The following is a 23,751-nucleotide window of genomic DNA, read 5'->3' on the forward strand; positions in this document are numbered from 1 at the left end:
CTAACTTAAATTTAATGCGCCTAGAATGGCTTGTGCGGGTGTTGAGCTACGCCTCTCTTTGTAATTGTAAAACAGTTATCCGGCGTAATTTTGGGCAAGAAATAAAAAACCACTAACAACATTTAATACAGCCCTCACAGCTGGAGACATTCTGACGCTGGACGGCGCCGCATCAGAATCTCCGCGTCGGGATTGGGGAAAATAAATTCATGCGCGTGCAAGTTCTCTGGGCGTTTGCCTGGCTCCTTCAACTTCCACTCGAAGTCCATCAAAAGTCTGACTAGAATGATTTTGATTTCCAGAGCGGCGAAGAATCGCCCCGGACATGCATTAGCTCCGTGCCCGAAGTTCAAAATTCGGTCCTGTGTAGTCGAGAACTGGTGCAAATGGGCCTCGCCTTCACGTTGCCGCAATTTATAGTAACGGAACCCATCGAAGGTTTCGGGGTTGGTCGTGACTTCCGGGTCATTCTGGATGGCGTTGACCGCCATACTGATATGCGCGCCTTTGGGGAGACGCGTAGAATCCGAGAGGGTCACCTCCTGAAGTAACACCCGATGCATTGACAGTAGTGTTGGGGGGTTGACCCGCTGGGACTCGCGCATGAAGGAGTCTAGTTTGCGGAGCTTGGAGAAGGCAGACTTTTCCCAAGTCATCCACGGGCCGTTTTCCAGTATAGTGGTCCGGATCTCGTCTCGGATGGGCTCGAGGTACTCGGGGTGAACAAGCAGGTCATAAAGCACATGTACAGCGTTCATTTGGGACGTATGAATAGCAGCCAGCGAAAGTACGACTTCCAAATGGGCGAGAGAGGCTGGATCACTCTCTTCCGGTGTGGCAATCTCCATCATCCAAGAGAGCAGGTTGTGCTTGTTTTCGGCGGGTTCCTCAATGCCCTCTGACGCAAGTTTGCGGCGACGGTTGATCTCCGGGACGAGGAGCTTCTTAGCTTGACGAATATAGGCGCTTCCTCGATAAGACGAGGGCATGAACCATGTCAAAAGCCCATGAGTCCACATGGGGAAGAGACGCAGGAAGACCAGGGAGACAAAGACATTTTCGGTGAATTGTGTCGACAGCTCTAGCCATTGCGGATTGCGGCACAGGGGCTGGCCAAGGAATATCCGGGCACTGACGCGTGACACCAGGTCAAGAATAGTGTGATACGGCTTTATCGTCACCCATTCATCTTTTGTTGACTTAGTAAGTCATTCTTCAGATGAAACGGTCTGAAATGGGGCACTGACCTTCAGATTTAGTAAAATCCTTCTCTATCGCGTAGTTGACTTCTTCTTGCATAGGAAGCGTTATGGAATTGAGATTTGGTGTCAGTTTGACTTGTAGAGTGCGAAAGTGCAGATTGTTGCGCAAAATGATATGCATATTGATGCGTGAACCCATTAAGTTGTGAACATGAGCCAAGGTTGGGCTTGCGATATGGTTAGGCAACCTGCGAATCTCATCCACATACTTGGGAGGTAGTACCAGCATATCGGTATCTGCGCGGCGGAACTGAAAGATTCTATTCTTACACTACAATCATCTTAGTGAATAAATAGAAGTCTTTGCCTGTGTGTTTCATGGTGTCTACCTCATTGTATCCCTGTTGAAGCACTTGTTCGGCGTGGTGAAAGAATCGGAAGTTCGAGATAATCACAGGTTCCCACGGGGATTTGGTACCGAATATAGGCAATTTGTAGCCAAAAATCTGACTCCAAAAGATGGAGCAACAGTATGCTCCCACCGCCAGAAAGAGAAGAGTGTATGTCCAATGAATCGATTCAACTGGAAAAGGATGTGCCGTGGTGACCAATGTCCATAACTCGGTATCGTTCACCATGATGTTATCGGCGATGATGATTTTGTTGTTGTTGATGGTTATGACGATGATGTTTGATTGAAACTCACTCTAGATAGGATAAGAAACTTTGAATGTCATACTTAGGCAGTACCGCTGAAAACCGTGGTTCTTAGACTACTTATAACCCAGCATTCTTGCTCAATAACAGCCAACGAGGGGACAACAGGCCGATAATACCGTACACTCTGTTCAAACCTCCTGCAAATACAAGTCTGTAATCACACCATATCCGTGGCTTTCCTTTCTTTTCGGTACTCGCAATCGTGTATTATGATTTTGATATTTCTCAGTTATTTTTATTTCCTTTTTCTTCCCGAAGCGGGGCGGATATTCCTGTCGATCGGTGCGGACCTTCTAGGTGAGATTCTTACAAGTCACACGTGCTATCTTTCTAGTTGTAATAAACATCCCTTCCTGCATTAATTAGCTTCAACTAATAGTTAAGCGAGTTTCTTGCTGGGGATGCTCGTCGGACTGTCCGGTCTGGAACATTGATGGCTGAATCGATAATCAGAATAAAGGCTGATCTTCGAGGCTCCGCGGTGGGATTTTGGACCCACAACGCCGCATTTCAAAACAACTACTCATGTATTCGACCCTCGTATATGCATACATGCATACATGCATGTGAGATTATAGTTAAGTATTACTCAATATTCCTCCAATGACGGTTAGTCATGCTCTGTTATCTAACACACCTTGGTCTATCCCGTTGTATATGCGACCCGTAGACTTGACACTAAGGAATATAACTTTTAACATAGCACTTGACTAGCTTTCGTTTTCTTACAAATCACCGTATTTGAAGTAGTCCATAGCAAATCAGAAATAAGTATTTCTTACTCAGTAAAGAAGATGTTTATACCTTTCCATAAAGTGATGGGCTCAAAGTCTATGGAATTCGGAAAGTTCACACTAGACTTAATACGTGAATTTTCAACGGCTACCTGTCAATACCGGAAATATGCTAAGTGACTTCTGTCGCTATAATAGCCTCGAGGGTCATTGCTGATACGTCTAGCCATGCAGAGCGATGCTTCCGGTTGGCAAATGTCCGAACACGAATGCATCAAAGATATATATTATCTAAATGGCCCGGGGAATATAGCAGCCACGGCATTCTGTATATTATTTCATAGTATCACTTTTAATAATTCCAGATCAGCCACACTTGAGACCACATTAGCTCCTATCTACATATTATTCCTCTTTGAAAGCATGACTGTTGTGAAAAAAATAAAGCTGAGCTCAGAGCCACAGGACGTGGTAACAAGAGCTCAGCATCTGGTGACAGGCATTGCGAAAGGGTGCCAGAACCAAACTGGCTTTGGGGGGTTCAGCATTTCCCTATACGACACGGCATGGTTATCGATGGTCACCAAGAAAGATCAGAATGGTGTCCAGCATTGGCTCTTTCCAGAGTCATTCCAATATGTACTTCGTCAGCAAGGCAAAGATGGATGCTGGGGACCTCAGGTTACTCTCCTTGATACTATACTTTGTACTATGGCATGTCTCCTTTCCCTATTAGCCCACCGCTCCTCGCCGCTGAGTGACCAAAATGGAGATTACCAACACGAAGCCAAACTCCTCGATTCACGCATCTCGCGCGCGGAAATTGCTTTACAACAGGCACTGCAGCAGTGGGATGTCGCCTCCACTCTTCAAGTCGGGTCAGAAGTTTTAGTACCTAGCCTTCTACAGCAACTTTCTCGCCACGGAATTGAACTACAGTTTCCTGGAAAGCAAGACTTAATGAAGCTCCGCGAGAAAAAGCTGGCTAAATTTCAGCCTGGCATGGTTACGTCTAAGCGTCAGACGACCTTGTTACATTCCCTCGAAGGGTTGATCGGAGCCGTTGAGTTCGACGAGCTCGCTCATCATTGTACCGAGTACGGGGGTATGCTGGGTTCTCCAGCCTCCACTGCCGCTTACCTGATCTACTCTTCCACCTGGGATGATGCTGCAGAAAAGTACCTTCGACGAATCGTGGGACACTATGGTTCATGTGGCGGGGTTCCTAGCGGATTCCCAACCCCGATTTTTGAAACCTCATGGGTTATCTCCACGCTCCTGGACAATGGCTTCCAGATCACAGACTTTGCTAGAGAAGATATACAGACTATTACGACATACCTGAGCCAGCTGCTCACCAAGCAGCAAGGAACACTGGGGTTTGCACCGGGCTTTGTGCCTGACGCCGATGACACTGCGCGGGCTCTTCTCACACAGGCGCTTTGTGAGATCGACATGGATCCAGCACCACTTATCCACAGTTTCGAGGCCATCAACCACTTCAAGACCTACGAGCTTGAGCGCAATTCCAGCTTCAGCGCCAACGCGAATGTCTTGTTGGCCCTGTTATTTGCACCTGACAGCGCACGGTACTCAGCGCAGATCCGAAAAGCAATGGAATTTATGCTGAGGGAATGGAATTCCGGAATTCTGCGAGACAAATGGAACCTGGCCTCAGAGTATAGCGAGATGCTTTTCGCCCATGCGTTGGTCCGTTTCCTTCATGTCCGAGGTCAGGGGATTTTGTCCTCCTTGCCATCAGAGCTGGCGGAATCACGCGTCCCAATTGCTCTCTGTCAGCTTCTCTCTCGAGCAGTACGAGATCAGTCGGAGAATGGTTCCTGGAGGGGATCTGCGGAGAGAACAGCATACAGAATCCTCCTCCTCGCCCATGGGTTGAAGCTACCGTGGCCGCAAGATGTGCGGCAGCTAGTGTTAGATTCCATTCGCAAAGGAAGGGACTACCTGGCCTCCCATACCGATGATTGGACGGATGGTGACTATATATGGATTGAGAAAGTGACATATAAGTTGCCAATTCTGGCCGAGACATATATTCTGGCGGCTATGAAGATACCCCTCGATCAACAACACACATGGACCTCCGAGCTGTTGCAAGTATTTGATTTTCCCAAGAAGAAGCTTCACGCGATGTCTCTCTTCTTTAGTCATATCCCTGTCCTGCGAAACCCCTCCGAGAAAACGATATTGCTGGCTGTGATTGAGGCTACTTTTTACACCCGTCGCCTGAGGGAGCATCGTCTGGACATTTTCCCCCGCGATAACATGGGCCTAACCCCAGACAAATACCTGGATTACATCCCGTGCGCTTGGACGTGTGTTAATATTGTCTCTGGATTCCCTCTCTCGGGGACTGTTCTTTGGGAGATGATGGTCATCTCGTTACTCAACTATCAGGTAGACGAGTATATGGAGTCGGTTGTTGCCCTTCTCGACCAGGATCAGATCAGCTCTTTGAACGCATTAATCGAAACAGAATGCTCCCCTGGACTTCCTCCCATCGATTTGGATGATTCGGGCAAAGGCTGCTTTCAATGTTCCAACAAGTCCGACAACAATACCCCTATCCTTGCGTCAGCACCCCTGAAAGGAACCATCCCCGAAGTCCAGGCAGTAATCCAAAAGTATATCCGTCACATCCGACACCATCCGTGCATCTGCCGCTATCCTGTCAACGCGCGCAAACTAGTTTTGCATGAATTGCGCCAATTTCTCCGGGCCCACTTGGCCCATAACGCCAACAACGCAGCAATGCGATGCAGCAGCAGTGGTAAAGACGGCGCTCGCCAGGGACAACAACATGAGATGTATTTCGATTGGGTCCGCACCACAGGTGCCACTGATACCAGTTGCCTTTATTCGTTTGCCTTCTTTTGTTGTCTAATCAGTCGGGATTCGTCGTTCTGCCTTGTCTCCCCCCAACAAGGATACCTTGGGCGAGCCCTGGGATTGCATCTAGCCACCATGTGCCGACAATACAACGACTACGGGTCACAACAGCGAGATGCGGAGGAACAGAATCTCAACAGCCTCGATTTCAGCGAATTTACGACCCAGGAAGCAGAACCCGGGGCCTTGAACACCCGTCGCCAGCGGGAGGCGCTGATGGAGATCGCGGAATTTGAGAGAGCCTGTATGGAGCTATCTTTCGAGAAGCTGTCAAATACACTGGACTTGGCAACTTCTGGCATGATCAAGGCCTTCATTGATGTGACAGATTTGTTCGGCCAGATGTATGTGATCCAGGATATTGCCAGTCGGATTCAGCCGCCAAAGTCGTCCTGAGCTGTGATAGGCGGGAGATACACTTCTTCAACCCCTCACAGTGGCGCATGTACTGTTATTAAATTCTCACCTCCTTTTGTCGATTAAGCGATCCAGCCGAGAAGCGAAATCAACACATGCTGTCGTCAATGCCACGTTAGAAAGCGTTTCCGAGGATTGTGGTTTTTATATTGCCGTACATTTCATGACAGTACAAGTAATTTTCTTTGTTGATCGCAGGTTAATGCTAATCACCTGCCTGATCGGGCTAGTTGCAGCTCTATGCTAGATCAGTCTAGGTAAGACAGACTAGATAGTAGATACCCTCCTACTCCGCATCTTCAATCATACCATAATGATATCTTTTGAGTATAGGACGTCCGGATCTGCCAAGGGTCTCGGTCCGCTGGTCCATCTGTGCGTTAGATACGTGATATTCCTACAGGGACTTAGCACAGCCCGCCTCGGGCAACCCCGACCCGCGAATAGCCTTTGTTCATCTTGAGGCTACCTTCAGGGATATCACAATCCGCACAATAGCCCCATCACCTAACTTACGGTCTAATTAATTCTTCCTATATTTGCTTTCAGAACAAAGAAATGGGGCGAGGCAACCGCTCTATTTCGAGCTAAAGCGCTTATGATGCATTAGTGTAAATCTGTCCTTACCCCCCTGGGTAAACTCGTCTTGTTGGAGACAAGTGCGGCCTGGCCTTTGACACATTATAGCCATTGGGCCTCGCAATCCCTCGTGCTAATATCCTCACTCGCAATTTCAAGCCCCCTTGGCCCCTCCCACCCCCAAGAAAAATCAAAGGATAGAAGCACCAGTCCCAACATGACGTCCTTGCAGCCCATCAAGCTTTTCTGGAGAAGTATGTTTCCGTCTCCTTAATTTACCTTTGAGAGTGAAATGCACACTACGTCCAAGGAAAGCAATGCTAAAAAGCGGGAAAACAAAATCTAGACCAAGTACCCAACCCCTCCAAAGTCCTCATCATTCTCGAGGAGCTTAATCTTCCTTACGAGTCCTCTTGGGTCGAACTCGACGGTTTGAAAACCAAGCCCTTCACCGATGTGAACCCTAACGGCCGAGTGCCCGGTATGTAGCTCCCATGCCTTTCCAACACGCCACCATTAATATTATCGCGGGTCCTAATGAATATCGATAGCTATCATTGACCCCAACACCGGTCTTACCCTCTGGGAATCCGGTGCCATCGTCCAGTACCTCATCGATACCTACGACAAAGACCGCAAAATTTCCTACGCTACATTCCCAGAACAATACCAATTGATCCAGTGGTCTTACTTCCAGGCCTCAGGACAAGGTCCCTACTTTGGACAATCCGCATGGTGAGTTAAAGGGTTCCTCGCAATGTCCACCCACCAATTCTCGTATACAGCTCTAACACAATTTCACGTCTTTATTGATAGGTTCAATATCTTCCACGAGAAAGTCTATGGTGAATCCCCCGAAAGCGCCAAGGTGCGCTACGGTGCCGAGGTCAAGCGTGTAGCGGGCGTGTTGGACTCCGTTCTGAAGGAGCGCGATTGGCTCGTGGGCGACAAGTGCACGTACGCAGACCTGGCGTTTGTCATGTGGAATACACAGATTGCGTTTTTTATGGGTAGCCGTGAAGGCGATCAGGCGTGGCGTCCTGAGGAGTTTCCTCATTTCAAACGGTGGCAGGAAGCCATGCTGGCTCGGGAGTCGGTCAAAAAGGTGATGGGAGAATTGATGGATAAAGAGGTGAAGAGCTCTTGATTAGACCTGTGTGTATGGTGATAGGCATCTGTCTTTGACTCAAGGATGTAGATTCACATGTAGGCTGTTCGTCGGTGCCATCACGGCAATCTCATAGCAGACATTGTAAATGCTAGTTGTCCACAATTACATAATGATCTGGTCCTATTATCTGCTACCATTTCTCTAACGTCTCAGAGGTTGCTTACTTGAATATAAATTTGTCTGTTCACTCCATGTTTGGATGCACGCCTCTTTTCTTCCATCACCCTTAAGTGTCCAAAAGTCTCGGGACACCCGCTGAACCGCATTAAAACTCACCTATTTTAAACATGATTATCTCAACAAATTTCATAAGTTGTAGCGATTTTGGATAGTACTAATATTGAAATTCATTATTTAAACATTGATATTCCAACTAACAAACGATTAATAAAGAATGTTGGGTAAAACTACATGGAATTGGGATCGCACAGAATCACAAAAATATATATATATTGTGTGGAGATCCGACTAAAATCCTTAATAAAAAAAGAAAACTTACTTACTACTCCTTAGATGTTTAATTTATTTCTACTTTTATTACACTGATACAAAGATTATACTAATCTATTTCTGTTTAAAGTTAAACATCTATACCTTTTCATCAACAAACTTATTGTTCTTGGAATTTCAGAAGTTTTCTAAGGGTCCCGAGACTTTTAACCGTGCAGTGTAGTAAAATACTAGTAATCAGTGATGATGGGTGTCGATAGTGTGCTGTACAAGTATAATAGTAGTACTAGAGTCTTCAACAGTCCAGGTAGAGCCATACCTCATATAGGATATATTAGGAGAGGAGTCAATGATTGGTTGACTGATTAATATGTGTTTCCTGCTGTCTAACTGAGCTGTGGGGGGTGTGGTTTGTTGTGGGTTTGGGGGAACAGCTCCAGGTATGCTAATCAGACTACTACCCCGCACTTTGACCAAATCGGTTGCTTATCGGCGGCAAAAGACGGACTATAATCATGTAGAATCCTGAGCAGATGGCTCAAAACCCCCTCAATGGCTTGTTTTAGTATGTATGTAGTGCAGAGACAATTAGGTCAGGCAGTAGTAGTATTACAGTTATTTCTCTGTGTAATTTTTCAAAGTCGGAGGTAATTAGTCGGGCGCTGCTATAGACACACCGGCCAGGCTAGCCTACAAAGTGAGGGTTGCCATTCCCACACTTCCCGCCCGTCTTATATTGTGGCTTGACCATTCTACCTGGCAGTATGCTGCTCGGGTAAATTCATGTTTCGAAGCGTAAGACTGCCTGGAACAGTTATTTCTGCTTTCGGCTATGAAATATAAATATTTACGAACAATGTATCTCATGGCCTGCTTCTGTGAGGTCGTAAATGAGGCTTTTTATTAGGGATCTTTTATAAATTCAGAGCGAGGAGATTGATTCTGCTGACTGACAGGGCAGAAAATGTGGGAAGAGCAAACCGGTCAGTCAAGCGGTGGTTAGTAATATCTAGAAAATTCCTGTGTCTGCAGGTAATATATATAGGTAGAGTGGTGCTTTGTACAGAATGATTATGATGATCTATTATAATAAAGGCCTTCATGGAACATCGCAGAGGTAGGGAGACAAAAGGGAGAAGACTCTTTTTCATCACCCATCCGCCGCCTCTCCAGGTCTTATTTTGGTCTCAATGAGAACTATGCTGTTTCCTGTATGAAGCTCCTACTAATCATTATTTGCATCTGTGGCTCCCTTGCCAAGGGTACCTGATCATCCGTCACTGTGTGTCCAAGCTCAATATCCGACGTATGATGTGTCCGGATATCCAGCTTCTGCCACTCGCGTCGGTGATGGGAAGAACTGCCACTTGTATCCACTGAATTATACGCCTTAGCTTTTGATCCTCGACTTTGATCCCCAGTGCTGCCGCTTCCCGAGGTAAGACGGCTGAACCAACTCCGGATATAGAAGCCCAACTTTTTGTCACCCCCAAACAGGTTGCCATACAGCGGCAGACAAGCAGATATAATACTGGCATTGGGCTCGATGGTACCCCAGGTAAAGGCGGTGGTGACGACTGCATACCGGTTCACATTATTTGAAGCGACAGATTGGTGAATGTCACTATAGATATAGTAGAAGCGGATAGCAGAGGAGATACAGCAACTAAATGCAAAGTAGAGCGAGACAAAGTCAGTTGACAAAATGTTCTGAAGATCGACGAAGGCTCGCGGATCCAGAATGGTACTTACAACAAGCCCAGCCAAAAAATGCCCATGACTTGGAGCTTTTGGCGGGTGGACATTTGTAAACGATAGACCGCTGGAATCGGAAAGCACAGTACGATTATGTCAAAAACCATACTCATGCCTGCGAACGCTTCGGAGAAAGCGTTATAGTTGTAGCGCAGAGGGTTTACGGCGTAAGGATTCCAGGCTGCGTTGATTGGGCTCGCACAGAGTAGCTGTGCCTACATTCTATGTCAGTTTAATTGTTACTCGGGCAGGGAGGCAGCGAGGAAAGTTTGCTTACAACGGCTATCGCTATACCCCAGCATGCTAGGACAGCGACAAATGTATACGTTGCGATGCGAAATGGGCGGGTGACGAAAATTCTGGCGTAGAATAACAGAATAGATATCTTCACCAGCGCCAAACTGCCCACGAGAGGGAATCCTTCAATCCATAGGGCCTAGTGCCACAGTTGAGTGATATGTCTTCCGAAGGGAGCGCGAAGACAAAGCTTACCCGGAGAAAAGCAATTGTGGCCGAGATAACATCCCCTTTGGTATAGTTTAGTCCTCCGATCGATGCTGCTGTAAAGGTATCGATAGATATTCCCCACGCACAAAGCTGGGCCAGTATGATAATATAATCATCCAAAAAGAGTCGCCTGGATTTGAGAAAAGAAGCATAAATGCGGAGACAGACAGCGATGGTGCCAAGAATGGGAAAGATAATGGAGACTGTTAAGAGGCTAGTCGTAACCAATGATGGGCTTTTTAGCTCGGAAGAACTCATATCGATGAGTTTACAGTGAGAATAGAAAGCCAGACAGGCACGTTCAGGGATAAGTCTTATTCTCCGCTTATGTAGGGGTGTGTGCTGCAGGTCGGGACTTATATGCGTTGTATTGGTGCTAATGGGGCCCTGCAAGTACCACGGACGATGATCAAAACGACCTCGTCCTGCAAACACCCAGACCATTACCACTACATATCAGAGAGAGGCAGTCTAAGTGTCAAAATTGATGAATAACTGTGGGGGCTGGCCCCTGCTGACTTGAAGATGTTAGTTCTTATGCTTGCATACTCCAGGATCTCAAATCTTCCAATTCAGGAGAGTAAGCGTTCATCAATACGAGAGCACATGGGGGCTGAGACGAGGCAGGCTGAGGAATACCATAAGAACATATGACTGACAAGATGGTTGGCTATGAGGGAGGCACGGAATTTCCACCCGCCGTAGAGAGCGAGGCTGCAGAAATATACCCTGAGATAGCGTATCATTCATACCTCTTGCTGTTATCGTACTATCAATACGCAAACAGAATCTTTCAGCTAGTGACTCTATTTCTGACCACCAATTTGCATCTTTCCTTACAAACAAACCAACTAATAAGGTTTACGTGACTTGGCGCACGCCTACTAGTCGGTATCCTAAATTACTGGTTGCTTACCAATCTCCTCTCTATTGGCTTCCACGCTCAATCTCCAACGTACTATATTCTCACAGACCGTATTTCTTCACGACTTGCTCTAGGTTAGAATGGACAAACCACCCGTGCTTGCATGAGCTTATGTAGCCAATATGCAGCGACGTCTTTGACTGTCCCAATTCGGGCTAGTTGGGAAGGGTCCACCAACCGAACGAAGGAACAGCGCACCTGTACCCTCGAAAAAAGTGACAAAACGGCCCCCACCTGCATGGCTGAACCTAATAAAGTCCCTGTAATTGCTAATTCTGCTCCATCTTTCCTGGCTAAATGCTAGAGCATCATCAGGCTGTCACTCCTCAATTTCACTCCGTTTTGCCGATCAACTGAGCCTCCCGGCCCCCTCCCCTTCTGCCCTTTCTCCTCTTCTCTCGCCCCCCGCCGTCATGGATGTGTTCTTCTGGCGGCTTTTTCTGGGATCCGCCACTGTCCTCGCTGGGTTCACAAGCTGGTCGCTAGTCTGCCTGATTCTCAATGTCCGAGAGGCGCGGTCAACAGGCCTTCCGTATGTGATTTTACCCTGCTCCTTGCTGGGGGCCCCATGGCTGCTGAGCCAACCAGTCGTGCTACCACTGCTGAAGGCTCTTCCCCGGACTTGGACTTCTAAGTGGCTCCCGCTGTTGATCTTCAATGATGGGTGGCATCTTGGATACACACCCTTCGAACAGGTCGGAGCCGATACTTTCTTGGCAGTCTCGCCGGGGGGCTTCGTGCTCTATACCTGCGACCGTCACGTCTCCACACAGCTGTTCCAAGATGGTAGATTTGGAAAACCGGCCCATCTCATGCAGGTGCTGAACATATACGGACCGACGATAACCGGTACTGATGGGCCTGAATCGCGATTATACCGACGGATCACTGCGCCTTTCTTTCGAGAGGATACCCTACGCCAGGTGTTTACGCACGCTATTGAAGGAGCACAAGTACTTGGGCTCGCCTTGAACCAGCCAGCAGCGTATCACCAATTACGCACGCTGGCTGCTCGACTATCATTGAATTTACTTACCCGCATCTGTTTTCAATCTCAGAACCAAGAAGATCTGATCGAAGCACTGTCGTTCGCCGATCTCCCCGCAAAAGGATACCGAATGACTTACAGCGAGGCTATGCACACGCTGTTGGATCAGTATCAAACCGTCTTCCTCTTTCCTAGACATTTTCTCAGTAAGATTAACAACCATGTGGAGCACCGTAGTCATGGCGTTGCTAATCAAAGCCGTATCAGCATGGTCTCCCTTGAAGTCCCATCGTCAAGCAATCCGAGCTTATGACGACCTGGGCCAATATATGCATGAGTTAAAGACGACGACAGAGTCACGGCTACAGGACAAAGAATATCTTTTAAACCAGAAGGGCACAGCGTCATTGGGCGACCTGATTGTCCAGGCTGGTATCAGCACCGATTCCTCCACCAGCCCTATCCTGCAGCCCCACCAAGTGATGGGCAATGTGTTTCTCTTCATGTTCGCCGGCCATGAAGCCAACGCCAACACTCTGACCTTCGTAATCCTTCTTCTTGCCTGTCATCCTACCATCCAAACTGCAGTGCAGTCAGACCTCGACAAGATCCTAGAGAACACCCCGCCGAGTCACTGGTCCTACGACACCCATTATGAACCGCTCATGCGCAGCTTAGTCGGAGCAGTCATCAAGGAGGCTCTTCGACTCTTCACTGTCCTCCCAGTCCTTCCAAAATATGTGCCACCCTCCGGACCGGCCATCCCTATTGTTGTCTCCGGCCAATCTCACCCATTGCCCCCGGGAACCGTGGCTTTCGTAAATACCAGCGCCACCCACCGCCATCCTCACTATTGGCCCGCCGTGAACGACAAATCCGAGAAATCATTCAACCAAGAAGATCCTACCCTTCGGCCTTATCCTACAACAGATTTCAACCCATACCGCTGGCTTGAAACACAACCGTCGGGGTCAGCACCCGACAATGAAGATCGTTCGCGTAGCTCGACAGGTTTTACCCCGGCCCCCGGCACTTTCGTCCCCTTTTCTGAAGGCTCGCGCAAATGTCTCGGTCACAAATTCGCCCTTGTTGAACTCTGCGCCGTAGTCGCCATGCTTTTCCACCAAAACTCCGTTTACCTTCTTACCGATCCAGAAGACCCAAGTGATACCTGGGCAGCAGCCCGTATCCGGGCTGACCGCGCGCTTTCGGAAGGAGTCAAGTTCAACATGAGTCTGCGAATTACTCAGGACGTGCCAATCCGGTTTGCAACAAGAAAGACCAAAGCGATTTAAACTTCTATTTGTCTCTTTCTCTACAAGCTCAAGCATCCGTACCTATGCATGTATTGGCGTATGTATATGTCCCTATGTATGTACAAATGATACCATCTCGTTCGACGTCGGGAATGACCGTCCACAGCGAATATCATCTCACATTTTTGCTCACGCAGGATATCCCTCGTTACTTATTCTCTTTATCTTTTTTACTCTTCTGGCAAGTATATATGATATAGATCTGGCATGGCATTAATTCCCAAGGAGGTAAAAGGAGATGAAAATACACAGCTCAAGATTCAATTTTCCTAGAGATCTGATAGAACCAGTGGACATCAATACTAGTTCCCGCGCCGAATTCTCGGCTTAGTCCGTTAAGTGTATCACGCATTGCATGAGATGCACCAGCATCCATGCCAGCGTCCTCCTCAACTTTGCTGCAGTACTCTTCCAAGCCAAGGAGAAGACACTGATTCCAGAGTGGGCGGTAGATGTCCGGCAGGGAGAGTTTGTCGCAGGCAACTTGCTCAAATCCGAATGGCTGGAGGATCTCATGAGGATTGTCCGTGAGCCAGCTTTCGATGTCTGGAGGGGTCTTGCGCATCAGATTCGCAACTGCCATGGTTTGTGGGTATGGGTGGTCTGTGGCTATGTAAGTGTGTGTTAGTTTGGCAATTAGGTTTGGCAGGATCATGGGTATGGGGACCTGTTGTGGTGATGTTGCTTTTTTGGCCCTCCAGATATGCGACGGCGTTTGCGCTACGAGGGTCTAAGTCAAGCCATTGCAGAAACCCTCCCGGTTCTGAATAGACGGTTATTGCCATTAGCATCGGCTCGCACTAGGAGGTGGGTAAGGAGGGGAGGAAATTGATGGGGTAGATCTTCATACTCAATAGGGCGTAAATGTTGGTCAGAAAAAGGGATAGGTTTTCCTTGCTGAGAAGAGTGATGAAGAACCGCACATTGACTATATCGTACACCCCATGATATTCTTCCGGGAAAGGTTGTAATATGTCCCGTTCGTGAAGAATTAGGTTCTCGGGTCTCCAGGAGGGGGAAGGGTATTGGTCGGAGGAGATATCGAAGCCATCGACTTGGAATTGTGGATATTCACGAGCTACTTCGGATGACCAAAGTCTAATAGCACCGGTCAACCAAGAGAAGAACTATGGAACACGCCAGGAAGAACCCATACGCGGTGCCACTAGCCAGATCAGCCACGCGAAATGAAGTGGAGCTGGTGATATTCCGGCGGATGGAAGGATGAAAGGATCGATGGTCGGTCAGGCTCGCAATGAGAGCGTGTTGGTAATTTAATCTGCCCGGGTAGTTAGCAAATGCGATTGGTGTGGCAATTAAACGAAGATTCATGGCACCCACCGGACACTGGCGCGATAATTGCGGCCGAAAACATATTTCGTGGAATCCATTTTTGCATGTTTTGGGGATACCTTCTGACTACCTTGAAGATACTCCAAGGGTTGCTTCACTGCGGGTGCAGGGGGGTTATGACTAGGATTATTTATAGGATGACACAAGAAAAGACTGGGTAGTCTGAACGGCGAAGTGGAATAGTAAGACCTGAGCGAACACAGCGGCGGAGCTAAATTAGCTTCATGCGGATATTTACAACTATTAGTACGGGGAAGGTACTTGGCTGTACATGGCAGTACAGCTTGTGACTGGCTGCATGACATTCTCTGGACAGTCAGATCATCGGTCACAGCACTTGCCCCGTACTAGCCGGGATCTATGAAACACATAAAAAGCTCCACCTCCACTTTCTGTCCCTTTATCCTCAACTCGTGTCATATACAAGTTCTGTCAGCCATTCTCTTCGCTCGCCTTTTGCGCATCGTTTCCTTATTGCTCAATCATGAAGCTCCCATACGGCATCAACCCGTGGTGGGCTGTCTTAAGCCCTAGCGCAGCTTGGTCCATCTCAACTCAGGGGCTGACCGACGCTACCATCGGTAAATCATCTGGAGGGAATTCAATTTGCGCCTCGGGTTACATCAATATTCCCATCTCCGTCAATGGCACCAAGCTCGACTATGTCGCTCCTTCCTCGCCGAACGCAGTAACTGAGTCGATGGTCGAGCTTTTCCAGACCACCAACAGCCTTCCTGTGACCGCACCCGACGGCACCCAGCTTATCCAGGGTGATTGGGATATATATGTGAAGTTTTGTTTACCTTCATCGGCGGCCAAAGCCGCCAAGGTAAAGACTGTCCAAGTCCTAACCCACGGAGCGACACTGGATCATACCTACTGGGATATCAGTCCTGACCATAGCTATGTGGATGTTGCCACTGCCGCCGGTTATGCCACACTCTCCTACGACCAACTCGGAGTGGGCAATTCCCATCATCCCGATCCGATCCAGGAAGTGCAAGCCAACAGCCAGGTAGCAGTAACGCATGCCTTAACGCAGCTGCTGCGTTCCTCGAAAATTGGAAATTACTCTTTCCAGAACGTGGTGGGCGTCGGCCACAGCGCCGGCAGTACCTTGACCCAGGCTATCACAACACAGTACCCAAAGGACTTTGACGCTATTATCCTCTCTGGAACGAGCACCAATCAGAACTACGTCTCGCTCACTATGGCGGCTTTCAACTTTATCAACGCAAACTCAGATTCTTCGGGCCGCTTTTCTTCGTTGCCTGCTGGCTACCTGACTCAAGAGACATCAACAGGGATTCAATTCGCCTTTTATCGCTATCCTAACTACGACTCCACGGCATTCGAACTTCAGGTTGCCGGTAAACAGACGAACACTCTCGGAGTCTTGCTGACTCTGGGTGGCCTCGTCGCCGAGGCCCCCGATTTCACCGGGCCTGTGGACATCATCCTAGGGGAAAATGACCTTGTTTTTTGTGGCGGCAACTGCTCCTATCCGGAAAACCAGGCCTCTTTGTACACCTCCACCTATTACCCTAATGCTTCCTCAGGCAGTCAATATTATCTGGCCGAAGGTTCTGGGCACTGCATCGCTGCTCATAAGAGTGCAAGCTCCAGCTTCCAGCAGATGATTTCATTTTTGCAGGCAAATGGAGTTTATTGATTTCCGAAGCACTCTCCGCCAATTTTTATCATTTCTCTGTTCTACATTCAGGTACAAAAACCTACGGGTCATTCGCTTCCTCTTCTTGAAAACTATTCTTTGTTTTGATGTACGCGTAATCCCGTTATATATTATCCAATGCGACAAATCTGGTTGGAGATTAAGAGTAGATAAGATCACAAATAGAAACAGCGTATTTGACTCTGGGAATTTGAGCTAGCTTGTTAGCTCCGGTATTGATGATTGCAGAGACAGTGACTCTATCAAGGTCTTTCTGATACTGACCATGAAATTAGTTCCTATACCAAGATATCATGGGATAGGATGATAACAATTACGCAGACAGGACCAGAACGGATACTGCATGTTTGGAAGAATGATATATATAAAATATTGAACCTCTGTACAGTTATCAGAGTGGCAAGTACTGACTAATAATCAATCAGATACTGCTGACGGAAGAACACCAAACCATAGTATTATGCAGGAAACGAATACTTAGAAGACGAAAATATAGCACAAGCAGAACGAAACGCACCTCATACAAAGCATGTAAGCTCTGCTTCAGGTCCTAAATGAAATGCAACACTGGACCTGAATTTCCACGCCACGATCGAACTTGTCTACTCATCCGACCATCCCTCCAACAGGAAGGCTATTTACTCCCTGGTACTTCCTCCAAACATCATCGGAATCCAATGGCCATTCGCGAAACATCTCGTCAAGCCGGAACAACCGACCACCCCTCAGCAGTAAACAGCAACTCCTCCCTCAAGCGCATCATTTCCGGATCCACATATATTTTCACCCTCATGCCCCGCTGCCCTAGATTATATACTCGGAAGATTACGTATATCGTGTCCATGTTATCAGACTGGGTCTCGCCGTTGGACATTTCTTGCATCTACTACAGGTTAGAAAATAATACACAGGAAAGGGATATGCAGAATCTCTCACCCGTCGGTACTGGTACTTGCTCATGAAGAAGGGCGTTCGGTTGTCCGCAGTAGAGGACTTGACTTCCATGTAGAACCGAGGTGTCTTTCCCCTCCAGACATCGTCCTGTAGATATCCCTTGTCTATAAAAAGGGAGGTGAGGACTCCGTCGTGGTCGTCGTAGGTGATGTCTGCTGTCTTGCGGCCATGCCATGCTGTCATGTCCGAGTACTCGGGGAGAATTGTGACGAATTTGCGGATCACACTTTGCCAGTTGTCACGGGTGAAAGCGGGTAGAGGTGGCTCTAGTCGTGAGAGGAGTTCGAATACCTATTATTATCAGTATATGTTTCTTCTTGTAGGGTAGAGTTAAGATGGCTTACGAAGAGCTCTCCCGCTGCGCCGATCTTGAAGTCACGCTCAAGCTGGTCGGAGGTTCGCAGCCGGATGGTCTGAGCGGCTGCGCCTGATGTGATTGAGTCATCCAAACCCGCCATGTCGAAGGTGCCTTGGCTGGGGAATATGGCATTTCTGGCAGACGCAAGCACAGACGATAGCAAATGGTGGTATTCGGGGTCGACTGTCGTTTCTGTATAATCCTGCAAGAGGACTGGAGATGGGCGAGCTACAGGGAGGGCCCGCATCGAGTGTGAGACAACGGTAGTTTCTGACGCCCAAGAGCCCTGTCTCGGTCGAGGTGGCGTATATGTCGGCTCATCTCGCTCAGGGGTAGGCTGTTCAACGAGTGAGCTACTACGACTGGCAGGTGATGATCGATCACTGTGCGATTGCTGATTTTCATTCTCTTGCGGTTGCTGACTTTCACTCTCTTCCGTAACAACTGTGTCGTCCGCCCTCGCGATGGACATAATACCAGCGCGGTCCATAAGTTCTGAGACATAATTCTTCTCTGCTTGCAGAAGGGTTTGTATTATAGTGACAAAGTTGTCGCTGAACTCGTGAGTGATCTGCGTTAATGGATCGGTCATCATCCATTGCAGCAGTGCCAGTGGAATGCGTCCCAGAAAACAAATATCTTGACTGCGTTTGTCTTCCGGAATGTACACAGTGAGTTGCTTGTCTCGTTCATCGAGGTGCAGTTCACTCCTTGAAACCTCTACCTTGAAGTCCATGCCGTCCTGGTTGAGGTGAAGCTCAGATGAGATCCCGTTAGTTTCTTTCATGCTGATTGATTTGAGGATTTCATAGAAGGTGTCTTCATCCTGAACTGCTCGGGGACTCTTAAGATGAACCGCAACGCTATAGGAGTTTCATGGTTAGTTTAGACAGGGAAACTGTGTTTTTTGAAGTACGTAACCCACCGAAGGAGTCCATGTGCCTTTCGACAAATGTCACGGCCAGGATTAGATAAAGGTCGAGCATCATCTCCTCCCACCATTGTAATCTCTTTTACACAGGATGATAAATAGCGGCCTTTTAACCCAGTCCACTGGAGAAATTGCTCAAGGCGTGGGACTTCATCCACCTCATAATCCAGCAGTTTGGCCTTGAAACTAAAGTGACTGAAGAGGTGCTTGCGATCTGCAATTGCAAACGCACTCGCAGAAGTCTGAAGCTGCACGCCACCCTGAGGGAATCGAACGGGAAATACTGCGCAGTCCAGAACCTGCTCAGGAGGTACAATGTCCGTCTGTTCTGTCTGCAGGAGAGAATTCAATGTCCAAATCGTGCTTTTGACTTCGTCCACGGAAGAAGAGCCCACCCGACCCTGGTTTCGGAGTTTTTCTACGACCATTTGCAAGGTCAGGGTCTGAACACCCAGGCAATCGACAAAGAAATCCTTCAAGTCCTGGTAATGGTCATTGAGTGCAGTGCGACCTGGAATAGAGGTAGCTGTTGACCAAAGGCACTCTGGAGTGGTATACCAATTGGGGGCCACATAGATGAGAGGATCTTCGACAAACCGTTTGCTGATACAATAAGCTAAAGACTCCATCATGAGGTATAGAACTTACCGGTAAGACATCACTGTTCTTGAAGACATCCGTTTGAACATTCGATACAGATTTACATATATTGAGCTGATTTGGTCAAATTCGCTACATTTGGCAGACTGCAGCTTCGTCAACTCGATCAAGAGATCATCCGCTCTGACATCGGGGATTCTCAGCGTCTTTTGAAAGAAGTCTCTGAGATACACAGCATCTGCCTGGTTCTGCCGACAGTACTCTGTAAACAGTGACTTGAGGGGGTACTTGCTCGTCATATGGCGAGGTGCCTCCCAAAGACATTCACCTAGATGTGCACAGGTATGCGGCGGAATCCATATATACCCACTACGGTCATACATGCCGTGCCTAATCTTTATCAGTGGATTTCCAATAATTGCCTGGATGGCCAGAGCATACCTAACTGCATCTGCAGCGGAAGGATTGGCATGACACTCCATCTGGATTTTGACATAGAGGTCAAACATCCTGCTAACGTCAGAGGCCCCAGCAGACAGAGCACAATGCAGATAATCCTGTATGCCAAGATAGAAGTGAGTCTGGGATTCGGGGTGGCCAAAGTCAAGAGCCTTCATTAACGCAGTCCATTGCTGTCCAAGGGTGCCTTCATCCATAGGCTGTTCCAATTGCAACCACGGGAAGAATTCCCCGTCCTTCAGGAATCTCGAAACCGTCGCCCTCCGTGCCGGGGAAGAAACGTAGGTACCAGCCAAAATGATTCTCTCGCCACCCTCGCAGAGTACCTTGATTCTTCGAATCTCAGTCACAAGTTCTGGTTGCTGAATGATCTTAGACCCGTCAACCGCCCAGCATGTCAAAAGCAGACCCATGAATTTCTCCGGTCGGTGTTGTGCGACATAAAGACATTCTTGCCCCAGTCTGGCTCTGAACGGGGAATGCCTTAGATCAATGAGTGAGAGGGTACCCCGGACATGAAATACCTGTTGTAACCACTCAATCCATTTTCGCTGCTCCTTAGGGGGACACGATGGAGGGTCACGTAAATAGTCCTCGTTAATGAACGAGACGTCTAACCCGGGAGCTCCGCCTTGAATGGGTTCGAGAAGTGCCTTTGCACCATATGGATCCTCATTGGGGAAATACACCGTATGAATCTTTGGCTGTCTTATCTGGTACTTATGATCGGAAAACGCCAGGCCCTTACCGTTGAACAAATGCACGAAGAGAGCGGTCGAGCTAGAAGAAGCCAGGCATTCGGTAAGATACAAAAATGTTAGATGCTCCCTCGACACGGGAATAAAAAATATGCCATATGCCGAATAATTATCCTTGATCAGCTTCCGAACGAAGTCGACAGATGCCTCCTGAACCCCTATATCCTTGAACAGCTGTTTACGCTGTGGGTTATTTATAGCCCCCGAAGTTACAAGGCCAACTCCAAGGTCGCTGGGGATATCGATTCCATGAATGGAAGGAAAATAGACAGCCCCTGACTTGATAGACACCCATTGACCTGTTTTCAGAGGAATCAAGGGCATAGCTTTGACCTCCTCAATACAGTTATCGTAGCCCAAACGAAAGGAGTGGCTGAGGGCTGTCGCAGCGCGAGAATGCCAGTCTTCGCTGGTTTCCTTGTTCTTCATTTTGGAATGGGGAAATTCAAGGTCCATGTTAGCCCGTGCGATCATTCCAGGCATTGCCATGAATGTTAGGCCATACTCCATGAGCCGCGTAATGTCCTTCTCCAAGTAATGAACAGAAAGGTATTGCTCCCGGGGCAAATCTGGGAAGAGAGGATCTCCTGACTTATCAAACCAATGTTCCCATAGACGCTCCATCTGCTCGATGGGAAACCAAGATCCACTCGTACGGCTTTGTAAAATCGGAAGCGATATCAACCGCGACTTTATCTCACCCAACAGCCCCACCCAAAACGGATCCCAGTGATGACCGTCGCGTTTAGGAAGGTAGCGCATCCATCTATATCGTAGTGTAGGATGCTTGCGCATCTCTAACACCGCTGTACCAAAAGCGATGGAAATTTCAGTCCGTAGCTTGCGATTTCGTGCCGACGACCGGACGATATCCTGTCTACTAGCATCGGTCACGAAGTCCGAGTGGATCAAAAACTGCCAGCAAAAGTCAGCTCACACATACTTGAAGAGTCTTGCACGACGAAAAACCCACAGTAAAGCCCATATTGCGAATAGGAAGGAAGGCAAAAACATCTTGTGGTTCAATGACCGGTACAGAATTCTTGGTCACAGGAAATGCAAGTATGATGTCGGCTCTACTATATGCCCGGGTCTCCCGTTCCTTATCAGTATAAGTTCGATTCTCACTCCCAGGAAGGTCATGCGCGACGTATTTGGTCAAGTGGTAGTTGCGCGTGAGTTCCTCCGATGTTCCATCTGGGGCGAGTAGTGTTTTGGTCAGCACCTTGAGATTCTCATTCTGGCTGCTAATGGCAAACACCGTTGATGACAATTGCTTTTCGTCGTCATCGTACATGAACACCCCTAGCCGCTGCAAGTTTTTTGTAAACAATAGCAGGGTGTCCTGTAGCTCGCGAAATTGTTGCATAGCGGTTTCACGCGGAGCTGTATCCTCATGGAGATAGAGAGTCATACGGGTCATCGGCCTCTGCAGCTGTTCCTCAACATCCTCCCAAATTGGCGAGATCATCCCCATGCCTGAGCCACCTGGCTTATGGCGGAATGAGAAAGAGAAGTCGCCAGACTGGATATGTACTTTCCAGGCGACCATGAAGACTGACTTGAAGCCAATGCCCTTCTCACCTATGTAACCTTGTGCACCTGTCTTGGAGCTCTTCCCGACATTGCAGATTGCCACAATGTTCTCATGAGTAAAGCCATCCTCATTGCAATCTACGACAATACGACGCGGATAGACGTGAAATGCCAGCGAGGGAACAGTCGCGCGCTCCCTGGCCGTCGTGTAGTGATTATCATCGGCGTTTTGTACCAACTCGAAAACGAAGCGCGCGCTGCTATTGTAGAGGTTCTTGGACAGCCTGGTAGATTTATCAGCAGTGGCCTGTTGAAGAACATAGGGGGCTTTGTGTCTGCTAACGTCACCACAGAAGACCCTATCATTTCATCTTTCCTTAGCATCGCTTCCTCAACTTGACGACGGACCTCGTCCGACATCTGGCTGAGAACATCTTCCCCGAGATATCCATGCCTCTTAGAGATCCCCTCGACCAACTTGCGGGCCCTTTCTCGGCCCGCGACTGGATCAGACATGTAGAAGCAGACTCCGGATAGTATGGTAATGAGGGAAGCTTCGACTTAGAAATGCGGAGAGGAAGGAGCGCAAGCGGCACTTTATGACTGGCATCCCGTGTTAGCCGGCCACTAGACCACCCTGCCTTTACAAAAGAGAGGCGCTTAGAATAACCCTATCTCGACCCGTTTGAAAGCGGCGCCTTCAGACATCCATGGATGCGCGGCACAGCACTAGCCTTTTTGGTTGTTTCGCTAGGCTCAATGGTTAATCGATAGGCTGCTAGTGTTGAGTCAGTTAGCGCCAGCCTTGTGGGCTTCGCCAAACAGTGATTTATGCTACAATATCCCTCACCACGTCGCCCTGCTGGTAAATCAGGGCTTGCACTACAACCAACAGGTCATACTCTCCCAGTATTGGCTGGCTAGGCACGCTCCAACCTGATTTTATCTGTATGATGATAGCCACATGTGAAGCGCTCTATGAGCCTATGTGCATGCTAACACTATAACATTATCCAATAGAATCCTAAATCCAGTGTCAGTGGGTCTCATACCTTTACTTCCCCTCCTATTTTTTCCACTAAATAGAACGAACTGCTTTAGGGCCACACCATCCCAGCGTGGTGTCGCGTCGCGCCGCGGTTCTTCGAACCAAATACTGGCTGTGTCTAAGCCACACCTCTGCAGATGACTAGTTGACTGTGGTGGGACGGGCGATCACCATGTGGATCACCATACGGAGTAGAATCCCTTCTACTCCGTGAACCGAGTCATTCATGTTATCCCAAACTACTTCGTTTAGCCAGCGTCTTCGTTAACCCCCTCGCCCGATTTGAATTCATCTTAGTACTCCACACGAGGGGGTCCAATGATAAATTCAAAATATTTCTCGACACCTGCTTGCAGTATCCTTGACTAAGAAGGTATAACAAAACAG

The 23,751-nt window shown here is 48.2% G+C and overlaps 8 protein-coding genes across 8 annotated transcripts; 4 read left to right on the forward strand and 4 right to left on the reverse strand.

Annotated features, from left to right (window-relative positions):
- Positions 1-134: 134 nt before the first annotated feature.
- Positions 135-1,840, reverse strand: An18g02700 (uncharacterized protein; the record flags this gene model as incomplete). Its single annotated transcript, XM_001398692.1, has 3 exons — positions 135-1,189; positions 1,248-1,533; positions 1,592-1,840. 3 exons carry the CDS (start codon positions 1,838-1,840, stop codon positions 135-137), a joined length of 1,590 nt encoding a protein of 529 aa, XP_001398729.1.
- Positions 1,841-3,079: 1,239 nt separating this feature from the next.
- An18g02710 (uncharacterized protein) lies at positions 3,080-5,962 on the forward strand (the record flags this gene model as incomplete). Its single annotated transcript, XM_001398693.3, has 1 exon — positions 3,080-5,962. One exon carries the CDS (start codon positions 3,080-3,082, stop codon positions 5,960-5,962), a length of 2,883 nt encoding a protein of 960 aa, XP_001398730.3.
- An 817-nt stretch (positions 5,963-6,779) lies between these two features.
- An18g02720 (uncharacterized protein) lies at positions 6,780-7,709 on the forward strand (the record flags this gene model as incomplete). The annotated part of the gene is made up of 4 exons (XM_059745677.1): positions 6,780-6,816; positions 6,915-7,043; positions 7,114-7,297; positions 7,379-7,709. The coding sequence occupies 4 exons, from the start codon at positions 6,780-6,782 to the stop codon at positions 7,707-7,709; spliced, it is 681 nt and encodes a 226-aa protein (XP_059605626.1).
- Positions 7,710-9,380: 1,671 nt separating this feature from the next.
- An18g02730 (uncharacterized protein) lies at positions 9,381-10,703 on the reverse strand (the record flags this gene model as incomplete). Its single annotated transcript, XM_001398695.1, has 4 exons — positions 9,381-9,849; positions 9,936-10,153; positions 10,216-10,374; positions 10,431-10,703. 4 exons carry the CDS (start codon positions 10,701-10,703, stop codon positions 9,381-9,383), a joined length of 1,119 nt encoding a protein of 372 aa, XP_001398732.1.
- A 1,080-nt stretch (positions 10,704-11,783) lies between these two features.
- On the forward strand, positions 11,784-13,653 carry An18g02740 (uncharacterized protein; the record flags this gene model as incomplete). Its single annotated transcript, XM_059745678.1, has 2 exons — positions 11,784-12,629; positions 12,727-13,653. The coding sequence occupies 2 exons, from the start codon at positions 11,784-11,786 to the stop codon at positions 13,651-13,653; spliced, it is 1,773 nt and encodes a 590-aa protein (XP_059605627.1).
- A 274-nt stretch (positions 13,654-13,927) lies between these two features.
- On the reverse strand, positions 13,928-15,065 carry An18g02750 (uncharacterized protein; the record flags this gene model as incomplete). Its single annotated transcript, XM_059745679.1, has 4 exons — positions 13,928-14,404; positions 14,598-14,772; positions 14,831-14,953; positions 15,016-15,065. The coding sequence occupies 4 exons, from the start codon at positions 15,063-15,065 to the stop codon at positions 13,928-13,930; spliced, it is 825 nt and encodes a 274-aa protein (XP_059605628.1).
- Positions 15,066-15,511: 446 nt separating this feature from the next.
- An18g02752 (uncharacterized protein) lies at positions 15,512-16,699 on the forward strand (the record flags this gene model as incomplete). Its single annotated transcript, XM_001398698.1, has 1 exon — positions 15,512-16,699. One exon carries the CDS (start codon positions 15,512-15,514, stop codon positions 16,697-16,699), a length of 1,188 nt encoding a protein of 395 aa, XP_001398735.1.
- A 721-nt stretch (positions 16,700-17,420) lies between these two features.
- Positions 17,421-22,832, reverse strand: An18g02760 (uncharacterized protein; the record flags this gene model as incomplete). Its single annotated transcript, XM_059745680.1, has 7 exons — positions 17,421-17,603; positions 17,657-17,965; positions 18,019-18,895; positions 18,958-19,566; positions 19,612-21,653; positions 21,724-22,600; positions 22,660-22,832. 7 exons carry the CDS (start codon positions 22,830-22,832, stop codon positions 17,421-17,423), a joined length of 5,070 nt encoding a protein of 1,689 aa, XP_059605629.1.
- Between the last annotated feature and the right edge of the window lie 919 nt (positions 22,833-23,751).

This window comes from Aspergillus niger (assembly GCF_000002855.4).
Source record: "Aspergillus niger supercontig An18".
NCBI classification, from domain to species: Eukaryota; Fungi; Ascomycota; class Eurotiomycetes; order Eurotiales; family Aspergillaceae; genus Aspergillus; species Aspergillus niger.